This window comes from Lacerta agilis, chromosome 15 (assembly GCF_009819535.1).
Source record: "Lacerta agilis isolate rLacAgi1 chromosome 15, rLacAgi1.pri, whole genome shotgun sequence".
Taxonomy (NCBI): Eukaryota; Metazoa; Chordata; class Lepidosauria; order Squamata; family Lacertidae; genus Lacerta; species Lacerta agilis.
The window spans coordinates 18,194,896-18,221,058 of record NC_046326.1 but is presented as its reverse complement, the minus strand read 5'-3'; the positions used below and the strand labels follow the sequence as shown (position 1 = coordinate 18,221,058).

General features: G+C 44.4%; 1 protein-coding gene across 9 annotated transcripts in view; it reads left to right on the top strand.

Moving 5' to 3' along the window:
- Positions 1-1,195: 1,195 nt before the first annotated feature.
- The window catches only part of NCAM1 (neural cell adhesion molecule 1), a 212,524-nt gene continuing 187,556 nt past the window's right edge, over positions 1,196-26,163 (top strand). For 4 of the 9 annotated variants that reach the window (XM_033171455.1, XM_033171458.1, XM_033171457.1 and 1 more), the window contains exon 1: positions 1,197-1,580. In XM_033171455.1, the coding sequence (XP_033027346.1) occupies positions 1,493-1,580 (88 nt within the window). In that variant the 5' untranslated portion in view covers positions 1,197-1,492. Of the gene's footprint in view, positions 1,581-26,163 lie in introns of all 9 variants that reach the window. The other 5 variants (XM_033171454.1, XM_033171459.1, XM_033171460.1 and 2 more) reach the window with 5 other exon arrangements.

Sequence of the window (26,163 nt, the reverse complement as noted above, 5' to 3'; positions counted from 1 at the left end):
TATCCATTCTCAAAGAAATCAGCCCTGAGTGCTCACTAGAAGGACAGATCCTGAAGCTGAGGCTCCAGTACTTTGGCCACCTCATGAGAAGAGAAGACTCCCTAGAAAAGACCCTGATGCTGGGAAAGATGGAGGGCACAAGGAGAAGGGGACGACAGAGGATGAGATGGTTGGACAGTGTTCTCGAAGCGACTGGCATGAGTTTGGCCAAACTGCGGGAGGCAGTGGAGGATAGGCGTGCCTGGCGTGCTCTGGTCCATGGGGTCACAAAGAGTCGGACACGACTGAACGACTGAACAACAACAACATTATACTGTATACTTTAATGTTTTAGTTTCCAATGGAATTGTTATTGAATATTTTACTTACGTATTGATTTTATAGTTGTAAACAGCTTAGAAGACAATTATGGCATATAATTGGCTTATTTTTTTCGTAACTTTTATATACCACCTGATTGTAAAAAAAGTAAAAGTAAAAGCAGATCCAGTTTCATTTTCCATGTCATATTCAGGATTACATTTCACCACAGAGTTCCTGGGAGACTTCCTGAGCAAGTTTAGTGATCAGATCAAACCTTCCCACTGCTGAGAGCTGAAAGCTGGATTCTGGTACAATTGTCCCTCCCTGTTTTTCAAAACATAGTAGCACTTTAAAAAAATAAAGAGGAAAAACACTTGGTTTTCGATACACAACTGAAGCTGTGCCTTGGTTTAGGTAGGAAAGCTTTTGTTTATTATTGCGTTTATTTATTATGTTAGTGGGCTCATTTATTTGATTTCTGCTTTGGCTTCGTGGTTGTAATAAATTTAAACAAATACTGTATAAAGGATCGATTTCATGGCTAGCCTCCAGGAGATATTGGAGACTAATCTGTCAGATCAGGGTGAAAAAACATCCCGAGTTTTTGCAGGAAGAACTCACTGAAGGACTCCCCCTATTATTTAAAGAAATAACACTAGTGTTGCCCTAAGCACCGTAGAACCACACGTCTGAATTGCCGTCACGTTCTTCTGCCAGTGGGAATTTTAGAGAGAGAAAAGAAGAGGCAAAAATGCCACTAGTCCTTCTTGGTAAGGAATCCAGATCCCCCAAGAGCCAGTCCATCTTTTCTAGGCGGTTGCATCTGCTTCTCCTCTCCAGTACTCCTTGATGCTTATTGCACTGTACTATTTCGGTGGCCAGTCTGGGTGGAAGAACACGGTGAGGTGCCACGCCCCTCCTCCCTTCCCAACAATCCCACCAAAGCAAATCCAGGACGGCGCAGGGATCTCTTGTTGTGCCTGTGTGCTGAGGCTGGGACTGTCACTCATTCTCTGATCAGCTCATGAAAGCAGCTAGATAGCAGCTGGACAAAAATAATATATATATATATTAAAATATTACACCGTTCTGGGGGGATTTTTTCCCACGTCTCTCCCCCCCCTTCTTCGCTTTGCACCTGAATCTCTCGTCTTAACCGGCCCAGGTTCCTATTGAAAGGAAAATATATATGCAAGAAAACTTCGTCTCCATTCAGCAGATGACAATGCTTCAAAGCAAGGATCTCATCTGGACTTTGCTATTCATCGGGACTGCAGGTACACCTTTTTGCATTTTTTAAAATAAAAAAAAACCTTAAAGTGATGATTACTTGCATGTAATTTCCTCTGGATTGGATGCTGGTGTTTTACACTCCCCACTCCGCGCCCCCGGCTTCAGTTTGCAGCAAGGGGTGGAATCCGGTTTGTTTGCTCGGATGGCAGACCGGGGGGCTTTGCAATTGCCTTCTCGGCTGGCTTCTTCCTCCAAATGTTTGTCGCGTGGAATTCGTACGCGTGAGGTTTTTCTTATTTTTTTATGACCGTTGCTTTTGCTTCCCCCCCCCTTCCCAAATCCTCCATCCTTGTTGCATGCCTACATTTTTTTTTTGAAGGAAACATTTTTTGGTGACTTGATGGTGCTAGGAGACATTTGGTTTATATGGGAGGTGCTGCTCCAACAAACCGGAATGCTAAACCCTCCTATTCCCCACCCCAAGATCCAACTCGAGCATCTTCAGAATAAACCAGGCGTGGGGGGAGGGTGTCCTCTCGATTTTTATTTGTCTTTAAAAAATAAAATAAAAATAAAAATGGCAGGGACCCCCTTCTGCCGTTGCCTGCTTCGGAGGATTGTCAGACTCTGCTCTATTTTGTTAACGGTTTGCAAATTTGAGATCTAGAGGGGGCACGAGGGAAAGAAAATCGGGAGTGGAATTGGTTCGGGGGTTGCGGCGGGGTTGGGGTGGGGGGAGAGAGGGAGTTAAGGAACCCTGTGGAGCTGGTGGGGGGGGGCGAAAGACAGCGTCTCCTTTTGGAATTTGTTCGGAGTCCTTGCTCGCCCCCCACACAGGGCTGAGTGCACGGTGTCTTTGCTTGTCGAGTAACATTGTTCTCATTCAAAAGAGCATACAGAATTGAGGGATTGGCTGGAACCTGGGGCGGGCGAGGCGGGGGGGGGGGGGGTTGGCAAGAGGCAGACAGAAGGGAAGATGGTCCAGAGACCTAGCGGTTTGACAGCAGAAAGTGGAAAAGCAGAATAGAAAGCGGGGGGTGGATGGAGAGGGCGTGAACCAAGGGCATGCGGGGGGGGGGAGGGATCGGGTACGTTTGATGACTCTATTTTTTTGGGGGGGAGATTGGGGGGAAATGCAAATAGTGGCGAGATCAGCCCTCCCCCCCCCGCTTGTGTCTATTGCCAATTGCAGACAATGGAGGGAGGAGAGAAGGGGGGGTGAGGATGCTGCGTGCGATGTGTTAATGGTGCCGCCGTGTGAGCAGCTGAAGCGCATGGGGGGGGGGGGACACGAGGCGGCGATTGGGGCTGTTTATTTCTTCAGCACACCAGCGAAAGGCTGCTGCAAATTCCCCACAGGCAATTTATTCTGATCATTATTCTTATCATTATTATTTGCAGTCGGGAGTGGTGATGGTGGTGGAGGAGGAGGGAAATCGACGCTTTGCATTTTGCAAGTAAATCCCTGCTTTTGGCCGGGAGTGGGGGGGGGGAGAAGAAAGAGGGGGGGGACAGGATCGCTCGATAAATAAATAAATAAATTGATAGATAAACAAACGGATAAGGAAGGCGACGTCGTCGTTGCAAAGGGGCCAGGTGGGGCTGCGTGTGACTCGTGTGAATTTATGGCGGTGCAAATGGGGAACTGCTTTTTAATTTTTTTAAAAAATCAAATCAAATCTGGGTACGGGGGGAGGAAGCTCCCCACAGTGCAAACGCGTCCCCCCCCCCCGCCGCTTTCCATCCCCAGCGTCTTGTACGCGCCTTGTGTGCGCGCGCGCGCGCGCATTGCAATAGATGAAGCGCGCGCGCGCTGCTGCTTCTGCTTGCGATGGAAGCGGCGGGCGAGCGCGAGACACACTGCCCGGGCTGAGGTGTGTGTGTGTGTGTGGGGGGGTTGTTGATTGAGGCCTCGGCCAATCAGAACCTAGCAGAGGCCGAGCGGGAAATGCCGTTAGGGTCTTTTTTTTTTTTTTGAGAGCCCAACGTTCGGAGCAACCCCGCCCCTCGGGAGCGCCCCCCCTCCCCTCCAGTTCCTAACGGGCATCATTACCTCAGAGGGGCAGCCCGCCAATGTTGCCAAATGTCTCTTCTTCTCTCCTCCCCGCAAAAAATAAAATAAAATCAACGACGCTTCACAGCTTCCGACTGTTGGGCATATTATAAAGCAGATTCCTACTCCACCTCTTCACCAATTATTTTATTACGCTGAAAACCTCTTCCACACGTACCAAGAATGCCACATTTGTGGGCTTCACACAGTGATAGTTGTTTCTCAAAGGCTTACTCCTCTCAGTACACACTGCGAAATTGTTTCCCCCCCCCAAAGACCCCACATGGAGATACAGCCGAAGAGGAGGCGGACTAGAATACCACAGCCCCACCTGGCACCGCGCTTGCCTGGTGTCAGGCGTCTCTCGCTTGTTGTTGACGGAAATCCCCACAGAACTGCGACAAATGATAAAAATACCTCAGCCGTGCCACCCCCGTGGAAACTCTGCCTCACCTGAAGAAGCTTCCCACTTTCATGGCTGCTAGTAGCTTGTGTAATTGTCATGGGGCCAGCCAGATCCCTCACAAATGCCATCCTCGCATTCTGGGCTTAATGCTGTGGAAGGGGTGTCTTTGGGAAAGAGCTGTTGGCAACAGGATATTTTTAACTTATCAGATCCGCTCCCCCCCCCAGTAAATATTAAATGGGTGGGAATGCAGGCTGGCATTTTGCTTACAGTGAAGTTATTTGGTTGGTACGAAAAAATATTGCATGCATGAAGAGCACCGATTGCAAGCAAGCATCTGATGCCTAGAAGCACCTTCTTGTCACTGGTCTCCATCATTACAAAAGCCTCATAAAAGCCCTTGTCCCATCAAGGCAAAGGGTCAGCCTTCCTCATTGAAAATGGAAGTTCCTAAGTCTATTATCAAGTACTGTAGTACTACAGCCACTGTCATGGTAAGCACCCCTTTCAGTACCCTTGTTGGGCTTAAGGTTGGAGACTTTGCTGTGATTCCCTCCTTCGTGAATGATGCTCTGTGCTATTGAAACTCTGCACCAGGATAGGGAATGTCAGGGGCCAGATGTTGCCCTCCAGCTTCTCTTTCTGTCCCATGGGACTTTCCCCAGGCCACACCCTTCACTGGCCTTTATTCACACCCTCCATGAATGCTTTTGCCTGGCTGGAATGTGTCCTTGAACTCTGATAATGTTTATTGCTTGTCTGGATGGGGTGTGTGTGTGTGTGTGTAGAAACTTGCTTGCTGTACAAAGGTAAAAAATTGGGTTTGTTGCTCCACCCCGTTTTGTCTCTAACTCCACCCACCACTGATACATGGCCCTTGGAAGGTTGTCTAGAAGAGAATGTGGCCCTCTGACTGCAAGATTCCTCACCCCGCTCTAAAAAGATAGTATTGCCTGATTTCAGTAAGAGGCCTCACAGGTTTGTACCCATTGTTGCGGTAGCTCAGCCTGCGTTAGAATCCTATGCCATGTACACCAAATTATATACTCTTTATGTTCTGCGTGAATAGGTCTGGCATAAACTACCACCTCTAGTTCTGTAAGCATTTAAAGGAGTTAAAAATACCCACTTCACCCATAAGTATGTAGTGAACGTGAGAAGCTCCAGGAAAGGTGAGTCTATAGTTGGTGTGTACAATCTACTATTTATTTATTTATTTCATAAAATTAATATACTGCTTGATTGTAAAACCAAAACCAAAACCCAAAGCGTTTTACAAAAGGAATACTGTAAACAATAAATACTACTGCTTGCAAGTTGAATCCATTGCTTCTTGTCCAACCTGCAACAGCTCTTTGCTGAGGTTTACTGCTACCTTGCCCAGTATTCCAGGGAGTGTTGCAACAATGACAAGCAATGGAAGATGGGGTGGGGGCAAATTTTGGCTTTGCACAATTTTCTTGTGAAAGCTCAAAGTCCGCCACTGGTCACATAGGCTGCAAACAACCACTGTTGGGATTCCATGCATCTTCTCAAGATACTGACACGTCAAAGCCCAATGATTACTCATACACTTGTTATTTCACCATTGCCATAACAAAAATTGCAAACGTAACTCAAACAAATTACCATTACTGTATATATATGCAACTGAAACCTCAGCTGGATTAATTCTCCCCTCATTTTTGCTACAACACAACACACCTCATACAGTGCCGTTCCTCACCTCTATGTAGTGGACTCATGCAGGCAATACCAGGAGCTTTCCATGAAAATTCCAGACACTGTCACATTCTTAATGCATGCTCAAAACCATTTAATACAGATCTATTGGTATACTTTAACTAGCATGCATTGCATAGCACCATTGTGGTTGAAAGTGGGATGTTGAACACTTTCATTTATTGTTTAATTAACAATAATTTAATAATTAAATTAATTATTTTATTTAATTAACAATAAATAAACTAATTGTGTACTAGAAGGACAGACCCTGAAGTTGAGGCTCCAGTACTTTGGCCACCTCATGAGAAGAGAAGACTCCCTGGAAAAGACGCTGATGTTGGGAAAGATGGAGGGCACAAGGAGAAGGGGACGACAGAGGATGAGATGGTTGGACAGTGTTCTTGAAGTTACTAACATGAGTTTGGCCAAACTGCGGGAGGCAGTGAAGGATAGGCGTGCCTGGCGTGCTCTGGTCCATGGGGTCACGAAGAGTCGGACATGACTGAACGACTGATCAACAACATTTTGTATTTGAGTGGAAGAAAGATGTAGAAGTTACAGTCTTTGTTACGGATCATAGAATCTAGAGAAACCTGTTGTCCTCCAGATGTTCCACTCCCATCAGCCCCAGCCAACATGCCCAATGATCAGGAATGTTGGGAGTTGTAGTCCAGTGCCACAGGTTGCCCCTCCCTGATCTATTGAAAGAGATTATTTTGCATACATATTCTTTATCTCCATCTTCTCTTCTCACTGTTAACAGTCTATATCACTAATTCTAATAGAATTGATCCAGAATTGGCCTCCAAAGTCACTTACGGACCCACTGTTAAGACTGTGTTCATGGAAGACAATCTTACTTGGCTACGAGTGATCACCAATGAAAAGAAAGAAGTCTATACCAGTTCTCTGAGCAGAGTAATAAGGATCGGGTTTTGTTTCCTTTGGAATGAGGCAAATGAAAGTTTATTGGTATTTTGTGTAATATTTGCCTTTATTTACAAACATATGGGTGGTGGCACAGGTTAAAGACTCCACAGGACAAAGTCAGCTGCTGTCATATCAGCTCTCTAAGATGCATACAGAGCCAAACCTCAGATCTTTGTGTCTCTCTCAATTCAAACTGCAGCCTGTTGTTATTTTTGACACACAACCTTTCTTGCCCCCTCTTCCTGACTAGAGGTGGTGCTGGGGAATTCAGATGAGTCTTGGCAAACTACACCACTTGGTATTTTCACAGAAATCTGATGGGAAACCCACAACACCTCATATAAAATTAGTTCTACATCCACTGTACCTTCAAATATACTTGTGTTTTTTTTTAAAACGTATACAGTATACAGCTTTTCATGTGTCTTTCAAAATGGATTACAAAGAAAAAAAATATAATGTACAAAATTTAAATCTAGGTTAAAACATCAGAAAACAAGTGTATTGGAGCAGCATTCATGGTACATTGGCCATTGATCCTGGAGAAACTAACGCATCTAGTAGATTGTCACCCGCAAGCATTAGCATAGTTACTGTTTGGTCCTCATCTGTGCTGGACAAAACGTTTAAAACTCCTTGGTGCTAATGCTGTTAGGGATTTTTTCCCAAGTCTTCCAAATAAAATCACACCCCAACCAACTTTATTTCTGTCAGTTGGCACATTCTAAGGGATTTTTCTTGTCCTAGAACATACCTTCCAACCATACAACACCTGTTGTGTAGGAATGATGGATACAACCTCCTTTTAACTGCTCCTTGTTCTTAAGATTTCTCTCAACAAACCGCAATAGGGTGTCGCTGCCTCTTATATGAAAACGGCTAAACTAGCCTTCCATGTCAAATTTGTGGTTTTCACCTATTCTTGCTCTGTCCTTGCCCTTTCTGCTCAACCTTCAGTTAATCAACTGTTTACGCATTTCATCTCATACATTTCCCCAGCTGTCATATACATACTAACATACTGTCAACTATTGAAAGTGACTTCATTGGCCTACCACAATACGCTGCTATCACCAAATACCGGCCTTGTTTTTGGATACATGGTATGAATGAATTGTACTTCAGGCGACAAGGAAATAGGGTAGGGTTGGGGAACCATTTTCAGCTTGAGGGCTGCATTCCCTTCTAGACAAGCTTCTGGGGGCAAATTGTTAATGGTGGGCTGGTCCAGAGGCAAAAGTGCACAGAGCAACAAATATGAATTTTACTTTTGTGTGGTAAGCTAGATTCTTTACCCCTGCATCCAGGCAAGCAAGAAGCATTGGCAGAGTTCAAGGACATTTTCCAGATAGGCAAAAAGACTTTAAAACGGCATGAAGAAGGGCTATTGAGGGGCATTGCCAGTCTTGAGGGCCACATAGAAACCTGGAGACTGCATTTAGCCCCTGGGCTTGAGGTTCCCCATCCCTGAAATGAGGGAGGCAATTTATTTTTCCCAGAAGTGAGCACCCAAATGTTCATTTGTCACTTCTTTGTTTTAAAGGATGTTTTATGCAGTAGTGTTACAAAAGATTATAATAACGGTCCAGGGTTCTTGAGGAGCTGCATGCAGAAATGGTTTCAACAAAAATAAAATGGAGAAGCCAATTACAAATAGGAAAAAGCGAAATCCAAATTTTGGTGTCACGAGTAACATTTTCCTTTCATAGAGCAACGGAACTGTTTTAATGTACTAAGCCTTTCCTTTTGGGGGAAACATGGCTGCAAACAAAAGACAGACAAAATGGTGACTAGAGGGTTCCATAAACCATATTATACCAATTAAAAACAAAACTATCTCCTATTTACAGTAGCTTAAATCAGTGTTTTTCAACCACTGTTCCGCGGCACACTAGTGTGCCGCGAGATGTTGCCTGGTGTGCCGTGGGAAAAATTGAAAAATTACTTTATATATAGTCAATATAGGCACAGAGTTAAATTTTTTAACATTTTCTAATGGTGGTGTGCCTTGTGATTTTTTTCATGAAACAAGTGTGCCTTTGCCCAAAAAGGGTTGAAAAACACTGGCTTAAATGAAAGCAGAAAAGGGAGATAGCTGCAGGGGTGTAGTGAAGAAGCCTTCAATAAACTCTCTCAGCTGTGATCACCCAATGGGTTAGGAATAAAGACTTATTTTGTGCCCACCCCAACACATCTTTCAAAATTACCTTCCCTTTTGTTTACATTTTCTGTGTCCAGGGATAGCGACGCCGTAATTTACTTTTCAGATTGAAACAATATTCCTTTTATAACGCAGGCCTTCATTTATAGATACAGCAGATGCTCCTCTTCTTGTCTGCTCATGCTGAGTACTATACGATTTCTTAAACAATAGAGAGCTTTCTATATTTAATCCTTCCACATATTGACATGCAGACTTGAGGATCTTGGTCTTGACCAGTTGATTTTTTTTAAGGGACAGTTAATTTTAATTTAATGAATTTCAATATTTTAATTCGTTCAAGGATTATGGCTGTGTTCCAGGTTGCAAAGTGCCTTGATGTTTTCCTGGCTGAGCTCCAGATACATATATATTACAGATTTCATGTATTTTGCCATAAGGAGAAAATAAAAATTGGCACCTTACTCTTAAAAGAAGATACATACTACAATGGGTCGGGTGGCACGAGACCAGAAACAATTGATGTGGGGGAAGGAGGAAAAATGCACCTGCTACCATCAAGTCTGGAGGGAACAACAAACAGCAGCCAAATGAGACAAAAAGTACACTTTATGTTTCTTGATGTTAAAAGAACACCAATCCTCATTTTATTGATCCCTGAAGGAGTTTGAGGTATATGCAGGTTTCCTGCCCCCTGGTTTTATTAGTGTGTGTGCAGTTTTTGAAGTATTACAACATTTTTATACGGAGTTCAAATGTAAGCAGCAAATTTCTGGTCTACCTCGTGCTCCTTTGGGGCAGATGTTACAGGATGACTGGGATGTACACATACATGAAGTCAGAGCCCAAGGAACCCCAGGAGTCTGTTCACCTCAACACTTTTTTACATTAAAAAAATTATTGCCTAAAAATTCAGTACTGGCTCCTAAGAATTCAAAATACTTTCCCAGTCTTGTACAGCACATTTTGGGGAAAGCAGCTTTTGTATGTATACTACACATACCATCTATTACCAGAGAGAATTAATGGTGCCATATAGCTTTGCATGCAATACCAGGAGTTGTCAAAGTTTGCCACAATGAGGGGTCTCTTCTGAGTGCAATGATACTGTCATTTTATTTTTTTAGGTAGCGCTTATTGTTTATTGGAGGAGAGAATAAAGTGGGTATCTGGAATCATTCCCTCCCCTCCAAGGAAAAGTGATCATTGTTGATCAAGAACAATGGAAGCAGCCTCAGATGCTGGCTTTGGTAGGCATGAACTGCTAGAGTCAGAAGGATGACCTGTGTACAGAATATTTTTACATGTGTGAATCACCCCTGATGGATTATGTTTAAATGAGTAGATTATAGAATTTAGTCTTTGTTCATATTCTATAGTAGATATGGGTTTCCCGAGTGGCCTCAGCTAAAATGTATATTCTCTTTCTTGATTTCAAACTGTGAAATCAAGGGTCTGTCAGAATAAATGAGGTAATGAATATAAAGCACTTTTTATATCTATACTTTTCTGTATACATTTATTGTTACAGTATTATCATGTCTTGGCCTCCTGCAGTTCGATGTTTGCATTTTTACAAAGCAGACAATAAGATTGGAGCGAAGGTAAAGGGACCCCTGACCATTAGGTCCAGTCGTTTCCGACTCGGGGGTTGCGGCGCTCATCTCGGCATTACTGACCAAGGGAGCCGGCGTACAGCTTCCGGGTCATGTGGCCAGCATGACAAAGCTGCTTCTGGCGAACCAGAGCAGCGCACGGAATCACAGTTTACCTTCCTGCCGGAGTGGTACCTATTTACTGTATCTACTTGCATTTCGATGTGCTTTCGAACTGCTAGGTGGGCAGGAGCTGGGACCGAGCAACGGGAACTCACCCTGTCGCGAGGATTTGAACCGCCGACCTTTGATCAGCAAGCCCTAGGCTGAGATTGGTACCTAGGCATTTGATATGTATTTTGATCATTGCTTATTAATAAAAATAATATATGAAGACCAGTTTAGTTGAGAGAGGTGCATTTTCACAGTGTATTGATATGAACATGGTGGACACAATTGAACGCAGATTAGTAATTTTGATTAGGCCACTTGCAAGGTTTTTTTCTGTTATTTTCTCTTTATTGGTGTCAAAAAAAGATGGAAACTGAGGGAAAAGTAAAATAATTATGCCTTGAAGATTAGTGCTTTGTATGTGTGTGGCAAAAGGGAAGTAACACAAAATATTGAATGTGTTTGGATCATCCTGGATGTGGTTTAGAAAGTAAGCACATCTCCCAGGCATCTCTTCAATCTCCCTTGAGACTTTTTTTCAGTGTGGGGAACAGCACCTTCATTTTTGGGAATGAGGTTTGTTGTTCAGAAGTTTCCATTTGATTGTGCCTGATATCTTGGGAAAGGGGGAAATCCTTGCCCAGATAGGCATGATGGTATAGGTGGGTGGGTGGGCAAGACCTCCCAAACCCATAGAGACAGTAAGGGGTTAGAATCTGAGCAAACTAATAAAATCCTGAATTGAGCAAGGGCTGGGAATGTTGGCATCCGTCTGTCTTGAAAAACAATGGAGTACATCTCTAGGGGTGAAGTAAAAAAGCTGCATTAGCAGCACCAAAGTGACTTCCCTGGGGTGCAAGCCTGGACAGTGTGTATGGAGGTCCTACACTCTCCAGACAAGACTCCCCTCTCAGCCTTGCTGATGTGGTCCAAAGGAAAACGGGCAATACAATTAGCACCAGGAGTTACTGGAAGGAGGCGTACAAGATGCTATTCAACCGTCCTAGGGATTCCACTTTGGATTTCTATAGGGTTTACTTCTTAGCCTTTTCTTCTCCCGAAGAAATCCCACAAGGCAGTGGAGGTTTAGGATCAGACTTTTCCTTCTAGATAAGCTATCTTCCCAGGTTATTGAGCCCCATCTGCCCCTCACTTCCGTCTACAGCACATGCAGAAACTGCCTTCTTGACTGTTGGACTTACTATTAATTTTGTCCGCTCAATCTGCCAGAGCTCGTCTTTGCATGCAGGGCAAGTCCCTAACTCACCGAGGACTTGAGACCCATCGGCTACCCTCTCATGGTTTAGCTAACCAGTCAAAGCCATTTCCCAGGGTGTGGCTGCTGTTGCATGCTGACAGCTTCTAGGAACCACAGGTGATAGCTGAGTGCAGGGCGGTGACCAAAGTTGGATAAATTACCCCAGAAGAGGCACATGCCCCCTACAAGAGGTACCACCCCTCCCCTAACACCCCTTACACCCAAGGGCTGGAAATAACACCAGTTAATTTCCTCATGAGGCCAACCTGGTGATGGCTCATTGTGGGTGGGTTGTTGAAGAAACAATGGTGCTGATGGCTAGTCATTAGCCCCTCAATGGAGTTATGGTGGGTGTTGATGTAACAGGAAGGGGGAGTTGTGTTTTGTAAGGGTTTGGGGGAAGAAGGGAGGGGCCAGAACTCCATGCGGGGCTGGCTGGGATAGGCTGTACACAAAAATTGGTTCCTGCTCTGGACCCATGCTTGCTGAAGCTATGATGAGAGCAACAAGAGATAGCCTTGGGGTGTAATGTTCTGCATTCCCTCCATCAAAACTCAAGTGTAAATATGTGTAAATAAACCATATTTCTTAAAGACGCTGCTGACTCTGTCATGCCTCATTCCAAAGAAAACAAACCCTGGTGCCAAGACCCCTGTAATCTCATGCACCACTTGGCAGAGATTGGGGTGGCCAGTAACAATATCTTTTGTTAGGCATTAAATTCATAGCAGTAAATTTTGAAGGTCAGATTTGCACTGTTTGTGGTCCCTTTGTTTGGAAAAGCACGGTGCCAAACCTTAAAGCTATTGCTGATGCAAAGTGATGTAAATGAGTTGGGGTTGGTGCTGCTGCTATTATGCCCTTTCCTGTTTGTAGTGTTGAAACACTGCTTCTCTCTTGCAGCTGCTCATTAGTAGCTTTGCCTTTTGATGTTACCCTGAATGCCAAATGGCAGGTTTTCAAACGCTTTTAATACACTGTATTTATAACTGTCTTACAGAACCACTGCTAAGTGCTGGAATATCTATCTGTTACTGCCTTCCTCAACTTGGTGTAGCCTATTCCAGGTGTTCTGGACTATAACTCACATCAACTATGTTAGCTGGTAGAAGTTGTAGTTCAAAACATCTGGAGGGCATCACTTTGGGGAAAGCTGATCTGTAAGTATTTGTTTTTCAGTTTACAGTACAGCGACCAGATTGTGCACCCAAGTAAAGGATATATAAGAAATCGGAGGATGATATTTCAGAATGAAATAATGCTTTTGGTTTTATGGCTCAGACTGTGAGTGTAGCAATTCAAAGATTAGAAGGGAGAGATTAAGGTTGGAGTCAAAGCTAATGATTATTGTGTTATGGTTGCAGTCAGACAGCAGTTGTCTCTCCCCCACTCCCCCTAATAACTTAGGAAGATAGAAATAGAGCAAGAGCCAAGAGTTGGCAGGACCGTACCTGCTTCCTATACCCCACCTATTTTTGTCAGCATGCTCTGCTGTTCCATGATGTATTTACATGTATTTATATTTTGCAACAGTACTGGAAGAGTTATAATGGGTGCACCACGATACAGACTAAGCTGTAGACTAGCCTTTCCCAACCTGGTACCCTCTAGAAGTTTTGGATTAGGAATCCCATCAGCCCCAGTTAGCTTGGCCAATGGTTGGGATGATGGGAGTTGTCATCTAAAACATTTGGAGGGTACTAGGTTAGAGAAACCTGCTGTATACTTTCCTACACCCTTAATGTACCCTGAAACCCCTGATTCTACTTGCAGAAGGGAAAGTTCTCCTCAACAAGAAAAGCCTCTGCAATGTCTCTGGGCTAGAGTTGATTAAAAGAAAAAAATGCAGATTACTAAAGGATTAGCTATCCAAGTATTCCCTTTTAACTTAACTACTAACATGACAGCCAGCACATGGCTGATAAGCTAGTCACATATAAACCTAACTCTCACTCCGTGTTTGATTTGTCATACTAAAAAAACCTTTTTATTCTTGAATATATTGTAGACTCAGAGAAGGGATCAGGTTTCCCATGAGGAATTTTGGAGATCTACCGCTACATCTATAGATAAATTTAAAAGACGTGTTGATGGTCTTTCTTGCATCTTTCTCCATGGTACTGGATTTATTTTGTGAAATAGGAGGTGATGTCTGTGGAGAGTTATCAAGATAATAGTGGCTTGAGAAGGTTGGACTCACACAGAATACTATTGAGAATGACACAGCTTTACTTCGGTGGTCTTCAGTGCCATTCCTGTCTGCTGAATTCCATATCCCCCTCTTAACCAGCAACTGAAAAAAACTGCTTGCTTTTCTTGAGTGAGTTTTGCTGTTGGTTGTTTGAGTGCTGAGACCAAAAAGGGAAAGGCAGGGATACATCCAGCCAACCCAGCCCTTGTTGCTAGCTCTTCTCATATTCCCACCCACACTGGCACATGTCAGTGAAATTAATAAGAAGTGAGTGAAAGTGCAGCTGACATGCATTATGAATTTGTGGCGGGGGGAAGACTCCCCATAATCTCTACATTCAGTGAAGGGTTAGAACAAAGGTTTCCAAACTTATTTGGCCTACTTCCCCCTTTTCAGAAAAAACAACAACTCAGTGCCCCCGGGAAATCTACCTTCTTTAAGTGAAGGGACGGAGCTGGCACCGCAGCCCACCTGCCATTGGCGAAGTAGGCAGGCAAGCTGTGATCCACTTTCCCAGGCTTTGGTGAAGCTGAAAAGGGTTCACCCAAGCCTGTAAAAATCCCTCACCTCCAGCACAACCACCAGATGCAGGAGAGGGGTCGTCACCATCCTGCAGCAGTGCCCGACCTGGCAGTAAGCATCATTACACAATAAATGAAATGTGTACGAATGCCCCCCCCCCCCCAATTTCTTACTACTGCCTCCTGGATCATTCCAGCGCCCCCCCCCCCCGGGGGTGTTAATTGCCCACTTTGGGAAACCCTGGGTTAGAATTTGAGAAAATTCATAAATTCATAAATTTAGCAAGAGTTGGAAATACCAGGGAAGATAGCAACTTGGAGAAGGATGGTAATGGTAAACCCGCTGTGGAAAAGGGAGGAAAGGTGGAGTTAGAGGTTCATGTGAGTGTAGGACCTGTGGCCTACTGAATCAGTGCCATAGGAAAAGGCAGCAGTTCCTTTTGTGTCTGCTGAATGTACTGAGCTTGCTGAATTGGTGCCTGCTCCCTTGGCCTATAGAGCGAGATGAGCGCCGCAACCCCAGAGTTGTCTGCGACTGAACGTAATGGTCAGGGGTGCCTTTACCTTTTTAAGCTATTCATGATGGCATTTTCTAGGAGTTGCTATGCTTGTGTTTCTTAAACCTGCCTTAGGGAACTAAAAAAATTACAGGTAAAAGTGTATTCTGCTTTCAGATTGTTCATATCAACAGGAAACTCCAAACTAGAAACCATTTAATTGATCAGCTTCCTTCTTTTAGATATTGTGCGCAAGTTTTTTACTTTACTGCTGGTGCAATCTAAGAGATAGCTCATAGAGCTATGTCTACCCTCCAGTTAAATTTGCTAATTAATCACTGCTTCAGCCTTTATCTGTTTACTGTCTTGCATAACAGTGCTAACGATTAGGGCTGTGCATCAGATCTGGCCAATACCCAAGCTAAATTGGGCATATTTGGAGGGCCTCCGGTCTTGGATGAGTCAGGTACATATGCAGCCACAGATCATAGCAAGTTAAACTGGATTGACACAGAGTAGGGCATTAGGCAGGAAGGGTAGGAAAACTGAAAAGGTTGAGACCTACCTGACCGGTGGCTGCATCTTCCCGGGAGAAGGTAGGCCCCATGCCACAGTTCTCTTTCCTGCCTGACACTCTACAGGATCAGTGCTATTGAATGGAGGCATCAGTCCTGTGGGATATGGGGAATTGGATCCTCCTGCTTAACAGCTGTTAAATGGGAGGATCTGATCCTGCACAGTGCAATCAATGCTCCTTTGAGAATTGCTTGCTTCTCTTGCGTGCAGGGAAACAGCTCACAAAGGAGCAGCAACCAGCATAATGTAGGATCAGATTTTTCTAGATCCTGCACTTTGCTGGCGTACCCCATAAACTTTAAAAACCCTGTTTAAACTGTATGTTAACATGGAGTTTAAAAACCATAGGCCAACCTCCTAATTGTTTTGGGGATAGATCTGGGGCAGTGTGACTGGCTTCCATGGCGGAGCAGGGTAAATCCAGGAGTCAGTGCCCCACGGCAGATCAGAGGTGTGTGCACAGCCCTGCTAACAGTAAGAAGAGCCTACTGGATCAGGCAAACGGCCCATCTAGTTCAGCATCCTATTATCACAGTGACCAACCAAATGCCTGTGGGAAACCTGCAAGCAGGACCTGAGCACAAGAGCATTCTCCCTTTGGTTTTCAGCAACTGCTAATAGATCATGTGCCAGAAGATAGTGGTAGTTACTCCTCTTCAAAAGGAAACAACATACCCCACATTTCTTTCCCATGATGCTACAATGATTAAATAGTAGTTAGAATAGAATAGTTACTAGTAGGCTTGTTTTCGGTTAGCACCTCAAGCTGTAGTCTTAGAACAGTAATTATTTAAGAAAGAGGTGGATCTTCCTTGGGAGAGTGATGAAGGCACATACTTTTCCTTGGCTCTGCCCAGTTTTTTGTTTTGCTTCAGTGGTAACTTGCCACTCTCCATCCAGTGATTAAAAGAATGAGTGCCCCATTGCAATAAATGCAAAGTACTGAGGATTGATGAAATTATTTCTTCACATGGTTAGGCCCAACTGTAACACTTAACAACTTCTGCTTTAAAATAACCTCTGATCTTTGATTTAGTTTGAAAGAGCAAGCATTCCAGCCTAGCCAGAAGCATAAAAAAGAAAGAAAGAAAGTGGTAGCTTGAAAGAGCAATCCAGATGGCTTTTATTTTTCAGCCCGTCAGAGGCTTAGCTGTTGTGTTTTGCCCATGTTCTGGGCTTTCAGTAACAGAGTATCAAGGATATACAATGAACCCATTCCAAACTCATGGGAATAAATTCAGATTTTAAATATTAAACTTCAGTAGAAGATAGTTCTAGTTTCTTCTCTTCCACCACATAAATTGATACATTAAAAATTGACCCATCCCATTGTTTACACCTGCAGTGAAGATCTGGAGGATGGTGTAATAATCTGATACAAAAAAAAACCTTGAAAATATTAGGGGCTGTTTGTAATGGAGCACCTGGCAGAGCTTGGATTTCCTGCTGGTTCCACTCTGGACCTCATGAAGAAGTGAAGCAGCTGGAGAAATCTGTAAAAATGTAATGTGAGAAGAAGTGTATGGGGGTGGTGGTGTCCTGGCTCTGTTAGTTACCAGCTTGAGCAGTCTAAGCAACAGTCCATAGGAGTAGCCCCTCCCCAAATTCTGCATTTAGTTATTTTCATAGATCACTGAATGAACTATGTGAAAGGCCAATTGCTCCTCTGCTACTCATTCCACAGGGCTGTTTGATTTTTAAAGGCCTTTGGGATGAGAGCCAGTTTGCTGACACATGAGCCTTCAAAACACAATTGAAATAAAATCTTCGGAAGACAGAGCAACTGGCAAGCAGTGATTCTCTTATTAAGTGGTGGTTTGAAAATAGATAGTGTCTTCTGTAGTGGTGTTCTATTGAAAAGGATTGGATAAGAATATTTTTACATAGTGCTTAAGAAAAAGGAGAGAAAAGAATTACATCTTGCAGTTGTGGGTTTTAATTCTTCATAAAGGAATGAGCCAAGACAAGTCTCATTGGGATTTCACTGCTATTAATCTGGGTGAATACAATGTGTTTGTTTTATATTGTTGTGCTAAAATGTGCTGATGTTAAAGGTTTTGTGTATGTTTTTGCATTTTTATTTTGCTGACATGGGGGAAAATGGAAATTGACAGTGCAACGAGTTTTATTAGCACATGAGCAATTTACAACCCCTTGCATATGATAAACAGAACAAAAGCATTGCGTATATGTAGAAAATGGTGCTCTCGAACTGTGGTGAGGGTTCTTAACAGTTGCCAAGAGAGACTGAAGAACATCCCTTGATATCTTCCTAGAATGTATCTTCATTGGCCGGGAGGCAGAGAGCCAAATCTTTTAATGTTGATTTTCAGTGCTAGTGATCATTGGAGTCAACCCCCCCCCCCCTCAAGCCTTTTGATCTGGTACATTAAAGCATTTGAACCTACTTGTATATTCCCTGGGCAGAGAGGTGGTAGGCAAGAGGGATAGAGCCGGCCATTTCTGTGGTTGCACCATGGTTGGGTAAATCCCTTTACCAATAAATACAATCAACCCCCATCTTGCTGTTATTTAGGTGTGCTCTAAAAATGTTTTTATTCATGATTGTTTTTAGTGAGGGTGTAGAAGAGCTAAAGGGATTTTATTTTTATTGAGATAAGTGGCTGATAGAACTGGAGTAGAAGATGTGAAATGTTCTACTTCTGCTATTATTGCTTGACATTTTATATGGTTTTGAATTGTTTTATATACTGTAAGCAGCCATGGAAAGATAGTCTATTTTGAACAGTGACATACAGTATAAATTCATACATGTGGTATCTCTCTCTCTCTCTCTCTCTCTCTCTCTCTCTCTCTCTCTCTCTCACACACACACACACACACACACACACACACACAAACACAAAACAACAACAACAACAACACATCCCTTTCCACAAAAGGCATGAGAGTCATTGTTGCAAGCTGAATCTCTTGTGTACTTCTGTCTTGAATTTAAAGAGATGTGAACAATTACTTCCTCAACCCGGAGAGGGGCTCTCCATGGCTAGTGGATGTTCATACTTCTTTTTGATATCCCTTTGCTAATTTCACAGACAACAGGTTTCTTTGCAATTTTTAGTGATAATGGTGAGGCTAAAAACCTCCACTAAGAGATGATCAAAGTTTTTCATGGCAAGGGACAGTACAGTGGTACTTTGGTAACCAAATGGCTTGGCTCCCAAACAAATCGTCTCCCGAATGCCGCAAACCCGGAAGTGAGTGTTCTGGTTTGTGAACATTTTTTTGGAAGCCAAACATCTGACGCAGCTCCACGGCTTCTGATTGAGTGCAGGAAGCTCCTGCAGCCAATCGGAGGCCGTGCCTTGGTTTTCAAACCGTTTGGGGAGTCGAATGGACTCCCGGAACGGATTAAGTTTGAGAACCAAGGTACCACTGTAGTGTGAACCAGTGTAACACAGGCCAGTGGGAGATACATTACAAGGTGAAGTATGTCCCCTATCCAAATGGACTGGCATAAGGTGATCAAACCCCTGCTTTTTGCAGACCATAAACACTTGTAAAATGTATCATTCAGGTTCCTTAACAGTTTTTCAGGGTTTCATGATCGTCATTGGTCTTGGGTTGATCTGGGATTATAGTTCTCATATGTTTACTATGCCACTGGAAGACTTTGCTTTTTTGTAGATGGCACACAACCAGTTTCATATTCACTGGCTTTTGCTCTTCAGGTAAAGATAAAATTCTGACGCATACAGGTACCTGGATTCCCCCCCCCTTTCAGAGTTTGAGCAATTTACCTTAAGTAGTTATTATTTGCCTGAAACTTAAGTTGCTTCTGAAATCGTCAGGAGTGTTGGCTGTTGTATTGTCCATCCTTAAAATGCCACTGAAAATTTCACATGAATCCTTTGACATCTGGGATTAGATGATTGACATACAGCTTTGAGTTCTCACCTCTAAAAGTGGTACGTTTTAGAAAATGGATACAGATTTTTAGAAGGGTTTACAATTGGCGGGCAATGAACAGATTCAGAGTCCAATATAGGGTTGCCATGGGCAAAGTTTGAGTTCCTGAAATACAAAGTTCATGACATTAAGAGGCTGGGATGTATGCCAAGACGATACTATCATGCGAAAGTGACAAGAGAAAAAAACAAGAAGACAGAACTGGAAATTTATTCATGAAATAATAAAAAAGCCCTTGATTCTGAATAGGTTTTCTCATCTTTCACATCTGTTGTTGAAAGCCTATGCTATCATTCTAAACAATCATTTTCTGAAATTCCACCACTTGTGTGGTGTGTGGTATTAAAATCACTCCTATTGTCCTGGTTTTTGCAACCATAAAACACTTTGAGGAAAACATCAGACTTTTTAATGAACAACCCCCCATTAACATTTTGTTTTTTAAATGTGTTTTCCTCCAGTTCGCAAATATTACGGATTGCATTTTGGTGGATTATTTATGACACCATTTCTATTGCAGGATGGAAAAAAGACTAAATTTAAACATAATAAGCTAATTTGGATTTGTTTACAAATATTGGCAAATTGTCTCAGATGTTTGGCATTATTGAATGGTCTTCTGCTTGAAAAGAAAGAGTGGGAATAATTGATGAAACCTTTGCTTTTTTTAAAAAAAGAAATGCTTGTTGATGGTTCTTCACATGCTACTAAAAAGCAGTCTGTCTTTGCATATTAATCATCCCTTGAAAGGCTTTTGCATGCATGGAGAAATCCCATGGTGTGCCGAAAGAGGGTGTGGGGAACAGGGAGGGGGGCGGATTGTAATTGTTTTCTGAAAAGGGTTTTTATTTCATTCAAGTGAAAAAAGCTGAAAGCGAGAGAATTACTTCAGTGTTTTGTGGATGGAAGAGACCTCAATTGGTCACTGTGTTTTTTACGTGGCGCTTGTATGCACCCTGAATGCTAGGGGTGTAGGGTTAAGAGGGGAGTGGCAATGATGTAATGTAGAGCAGTAAGGATACTCTAGCAGGCATGTGGAGGCCTTAGTACTTCTTCTCTGGCACAGAAATGTTAAAAGTGAAGACCTGCAGCAAGATGTAAATTGAAAGATGTTGACAATACAAATCCTTAGATTATAAAATGGATAAACAGTTTTAATATTAAGTATGGTTGTGAAATTCTCTTGATCTTATTTTTTATCATTTTGTAAGGCTTCAAAGGTGTTTTTTAATTAACAATCAAGAGGTGTATAAATTTTATTAAATAAATAATCTGCCTACATTACATGTTAAGCATATGGTGGTGGTTCCCAACACCAGCCTTCAGTCACTCTTGATTATTTGTAAGATGTGTACCTTGAATTTTCATCAGATGATCCTCAAGTAGCTTATGGCCATTAAAATGGAGGGAGGGGAACACACAAGACTTTGGCCCTGCAGTTGTGGGTGGACTACCATCAGTGCCAACCAGCATGGCCACTGGTCAGTGGTGGTGGGTGTTCTTGTCCAACAACATCTAGAGATCCAAAAGTTTTCCACTCTTCCATTAAGACAACAATAAAACTAACCAGTGTCTTTTTTCCTCTCATGTCTGCTGTACCAGGGCCAGTGGAGCATATATATATATTTACATATATTTTTCAGTCTATAGGATGCCCCCGTGTATAAGACCCCCCCCCCATTTTAGGGGACTCAATTTTAGGAAAATGAGGGGAGGTGGCTCAAAGTTGTTGAGCCTCTCCTCCCATGCAGCTGGGGGCAGGAAACACTTCCTAGATCATTTCCTGCGCGCAGCGGCATTGGGGGAATTTGCGCCCCTGCCAGCCATTGCGCTCTGATGCTGCCGTGTGTGGGAAACAATCCAGGGAGCTCCCGCCGCGTGCAGCGGCATTGGAGGAAGTTGCGCTCTGGGAGTGCAACTTCCCCTGATGCCACTGCGCACGGGAAATGACCCAGGGAGTGCCCGCTGTGCAGCGGCATCGGGGAAAGCTGCACCCCCGTCAATGAGCTGGCTGGTGGCACGCCATGCCACTATCCATGTATTGGATGACCCCAGTTTTTTGACGTGATTTTTGAGTCAAAAAAACCTCGTACAATACACGGAAAAATACGGTATATATTTTGGTCACGATATGTAAGCTTCCTGTAGCTGCTTGGGGCCAGTACTTGTCTGCCCCTTACCATGGTAGTGTGATTGGTAGGGAGAAGTTGCAACTTACTTTCAGTGATCCTTGTTCCAGTGGCCTCACTTGGACTTAGTATTGATTTATATGGTGCGCCTGGAGGCTCCTAACATAGATTTTTTGAATGTTCAAAATGTTGATCAAGTTCAATAGAATGTTTTCACAGTCCAGCCCCTACCCCATTTTCACTTGCACTGACGAGTGCACTGCTGCCCTTTGGTGAGTGTGACAGGCTCCAAACTCTCTCTCTCAACATTAGAGCTGTAGTGTAATAGGAGGGGATCATCATAGCAGTTGCAAAAAATGGCTTCAAAATGGGAAGAAGGTTAGGGTTCTTGTTTTGCGAGCTGAGATGCTTGTAGCACCTTGGCTCTTCAGGGCCAAATTGGCAAGCTGCTTGCTACCCTTTCCTGTTTTGGGGATCTCTGACTATTGTGCGTCTGAGGTGCCTGGAGGCACTGGTGGAGGAAGCCGCTTCGCCACCTGGGGCGGCAAACCCAGGGACGGAGTCATTCTGTAACATGCACGGGCAACGTCACTACGTATGATGCATACGTCATTACGTTCGCATGCGTAGTGACACTGTGCATGTGCACTGCGGAGTGGAGGCGAGCCAGGGAGGGGTGTCAGCGGCCCAAGAGAAGCCCGCCCCTCCCCTCCCCTCCCCTCTGCCTGCAGTCCGAGCGGGAAGGAACGAAGCAAAGCGCCAAGCAGGTGAAGCTCGGCGCTTTGCTTCGTTCCTTCCCGCTCAGGCTGCGGGCAGAGGGGAGGGGCAGGGCTTGACCTGCAGCTCGCCTCCGCCTGCAGCCCAAGCAGCAAAGTGCGCGCCAACGTCTAACCTGCTCGCTGCGCGCTTTGCTATTTCCGGCTTGGGTGGAGCAAAGCGTGTGCCGCGCAGGTTTGCGAGCCCCGCCGCCGAGCATGGCTTTTTACCAGGCGGCAGCGGGGCTCGACTTGGGTGTTGCAGGGGGGGGGGCGCCCAGAGTGTCACCCCCTCCAGGGTGGAACACGGGACGCCCCGCCCCCATCATCTCCCTTCCTACGCCACTGCCTGGAGGACCTTGGCTGTGCAGTGGCCAAACCAATGATGCCCACACCTCCCATTTTTTGTAGAAAAGGGTAGCAGCCGGTGGGGTTCTTTGGTTGCTTTGCAGCCATGCCACAAGGGAAGGGATAGGGTTCTGGAGATCAGAATTTTTGGCTTGGCTACCAAGGCCACCCCAAATTTATGGATCACCTTCCCCCCTCCATCTCCCAGCAAACTATTTCTGAGAGTTCCCTCTGTTTCAGAAGCGGTGCACCATGGATTTCAATGCTCAGTACACATTTTAACATTTTCCCTTTTAGTAAAACTTAATTGGTTTGGCCAAGCTCCAAGTTATTAAACAGCTCTGACTTGTGTGGATTTTGCAAGGTTGCAGATGAAATAATGTAAAGATGTTAGAGTTTTTTAAAAAGTAATTATCTGTTTTTGAATAATTATAGACTGCAGAGAGGAAAAAAGAGAGAGCTTTGATATTCTGATTTTGGGTGAAGCTGCTTGAACTCTGGAAAAATCTTTGCAGAAATTAGTCAAAGGAACTGAACCACTGATGCTTTTGTTTTCTTTGATTATGAGGTTGGTACATTTGGCTTGTTTTTCAGCTGAGCTGTTACTATGAGTGCTGGGGATCTCATTTTAACACTGCCGTTGGTCTCTAAGAAAAGGAAAGAAAAAAACCCAATACTTGATTGACTTTCTATTTCTGTGCTTGATACTGTGTAGTGTTACACTATACTTTTGGCTTCTGGAATGAACTAATGTATCTTCCCAAGGTGGGCTTGTTCTCAGTTTGGATTTGTCTGATGAAATATATTTTGAAGTACAGTATGCTGCAAGTGAAGTTTAATACGCCTTGTATAAAAGCAATTATTATTTTGGGGGCAAAGATTTATAATTCGTTGCGGCATAGCACTGTTGAACTAGGGTTCAGTCATGAATGTGACTGTTCTTGTTTTGAGACCTCACCTTCTTCAGCAATTTGGGTGAACCTTAAAACAAACTGAGAGTGAGCAAAATGATTGGAGGGAATCTACTACCACCCCCACCATTATAGTTTTTAAAGCTACTGGCTTTGCAGTGGCTTCAGCAGCATAGGAATAGCAGTAGAGCTCTGCTGCAAGTTTTCCTTCCCAGGGCACATCAGGAAGGACACTGTCAGTGGTGGACTTCAGACTTTCAAATTACAGCGGCACCCTGTGCAACACCAAAATTTGTCACACACACACCTGCCTCTCATCTTCCATTCTAAGTCACTGTTGTGCCGCCCCCTGTGGTGCCCTCTTGGCTTGGCACCCAGTATGAGCAAACTGGTCGCACTCCCCTAAATCTGCTTCTGACAGTGTAGTCCTTTCCAGAGGTAGTTTGGAAAGGAAGAATGACAGTGCCAGTGAGCTGACCTCTGTTGTGCTCCTGAGATTTATTTGTTGATGATAATAAAAATGGGGTTAAAGAGAAACAATAAACCAACACTCTCAAATCCAGAAATAGTTGCCCCCAATTCTGCAAATAGGTTGATGAATTAGTGGCGGTTGTTTTCAGATCATTGTACGTGCAAAGGAAAGGAAAGAGAAAGCCAGTTTGGGACACTGCTGAGAGAGAGCTAAATCTGCCTCTTACCTCATATCCTGAGGTCATAGTGGTGGATCTCGGTGTCTCAAATTTCAGTGGTGCCCTATGCAATGCCAACCCCCCCCCCCATCCTCCATTGGATGTCATAGTTGTGGCACCTGCTGGGGTGGTCTAGAAACTCTGCACCCGCAGTGCAATCGAACTGGTCACGTTCACCTAGATCCACTTTTTATAGAATAATAGAATTGTAGAGTTGGAAGGGACCCTGCGGGTTATCTAGTTCAACCTCCTGCAACACAGGAATCTTAGCTAGGTTATACAAGACAGATGGCCATCTATCCTCTGCTTTAAAACCTCCAAGGAAGGAGAGTCCACCACCTTGTGGGAGACTGTTTCATTGTTGAACAGCTCTTATTGTCAGAGAGTTCTTGCTGATGTTTAGTTGGAGTCTCCTTTCCTGAAACTCAGTGGCGTCGCTAGCCTCTGCGCTGCTGGGGGCGGCGGCAGCGCAGAGGCACCCCCTGGGGGAGGGGCACGACGCACGTGTATACAGAAAGGGGGGATTTCCCCCTTTCCGAGGCTTTTTTTCGGCGGGGGGTGACCAGCGAGGAGGGGGTGACAAGCGTGACCCCCACCTCGCTGGTCGGCCCCCCCCCACGCCGAAAAAAAGCGGCGGAAAGCGGAAAAAGAAGCAGAGCGGCGCTTAAACGCGCCTGCTCTGCTTCCTTTCCAGGCTTTCCCCGCCCCCCCCGCGGTTTTTTCGGCGGGGGGTGGTGACCAGCGAGGAGGGGGTGACAAGCGTGACCCCCACCTCGCTCGTCGGCCCCCCCCGCCGAAAAAAAGCGGCAGAAGCACCCCATCCGTGTGCTGCTGCTCCCGGGGTGACGGAGGGAGCGGCGGCGCGTGGGAGTGGCGGGAGGGGCCGCCGCTTGTCACCCCCACCCGCCGCTGCTCACCCTGTCCGTGGGGGCATACCGCCCCCACCACCCCTCCCCAGCGACGCCCCTGCTGAAACTAGAATCTATTGGTTCATGTTCTAACCTCCAAAGCATGAGAAAACAAGCTTGCTCCTTCCTCCATGTGACAGCCCTTTTGATATTTGAAGATGGCTATCATATCCCCTGTTTACCAGGCTATACATACCCAATTCCCTCAACCGTTCTTCATAATCCTTGGTTTCCAGACCTTTTATCATCTTGGTCGCCCTCCTCTGCACACATTCCAGCTTGTCAATATCCTTCTTAAATTTTGGTGCACAGAACTGGACACAATATTCCAAGTGTGGTCTGACCAAAGCAGAATAGAGTGGTACTATTACAGTGGTATCTCGGGTTACAGATGCTTCAGGTTACAGACGCTTCAGGTTACAGACTCCGCTAACCCATAAATAGTACCTCGGGTTAAGAACTTTGCTTCAGGATGAGAACAGAAATCACGCGGCGGCAGCGGGAGGCCCCATTACCTAAAGTGGTACCTCAGGTTAAGAACAGTTTCAGGTTAAGAACGGACCTCCAGAACAAATTAAGTTCTTAACCTGAGGTACCACTGTACCTCCTTTGATTGGGAAACTATACTTCTGTTGATGCAGCCTAGAATAGCATTAGCATTTTTTTTGCTGCTGCATCACACTGTTGACTCATGTTAAGCTTGTGGCTTCTCCATTTTATATTTGTTGAGATGACTCCTGCATGCAGCTCCCGTAGCTCCTCAAGAACCCTGGACCATCATCATCATCTTTTGTGATTCTGCTGCATAAAACATCATTAAAACAAGGAAGTGACAAATGAACATTTGGGTGCTTAATACAGCCTCCAGGTTTA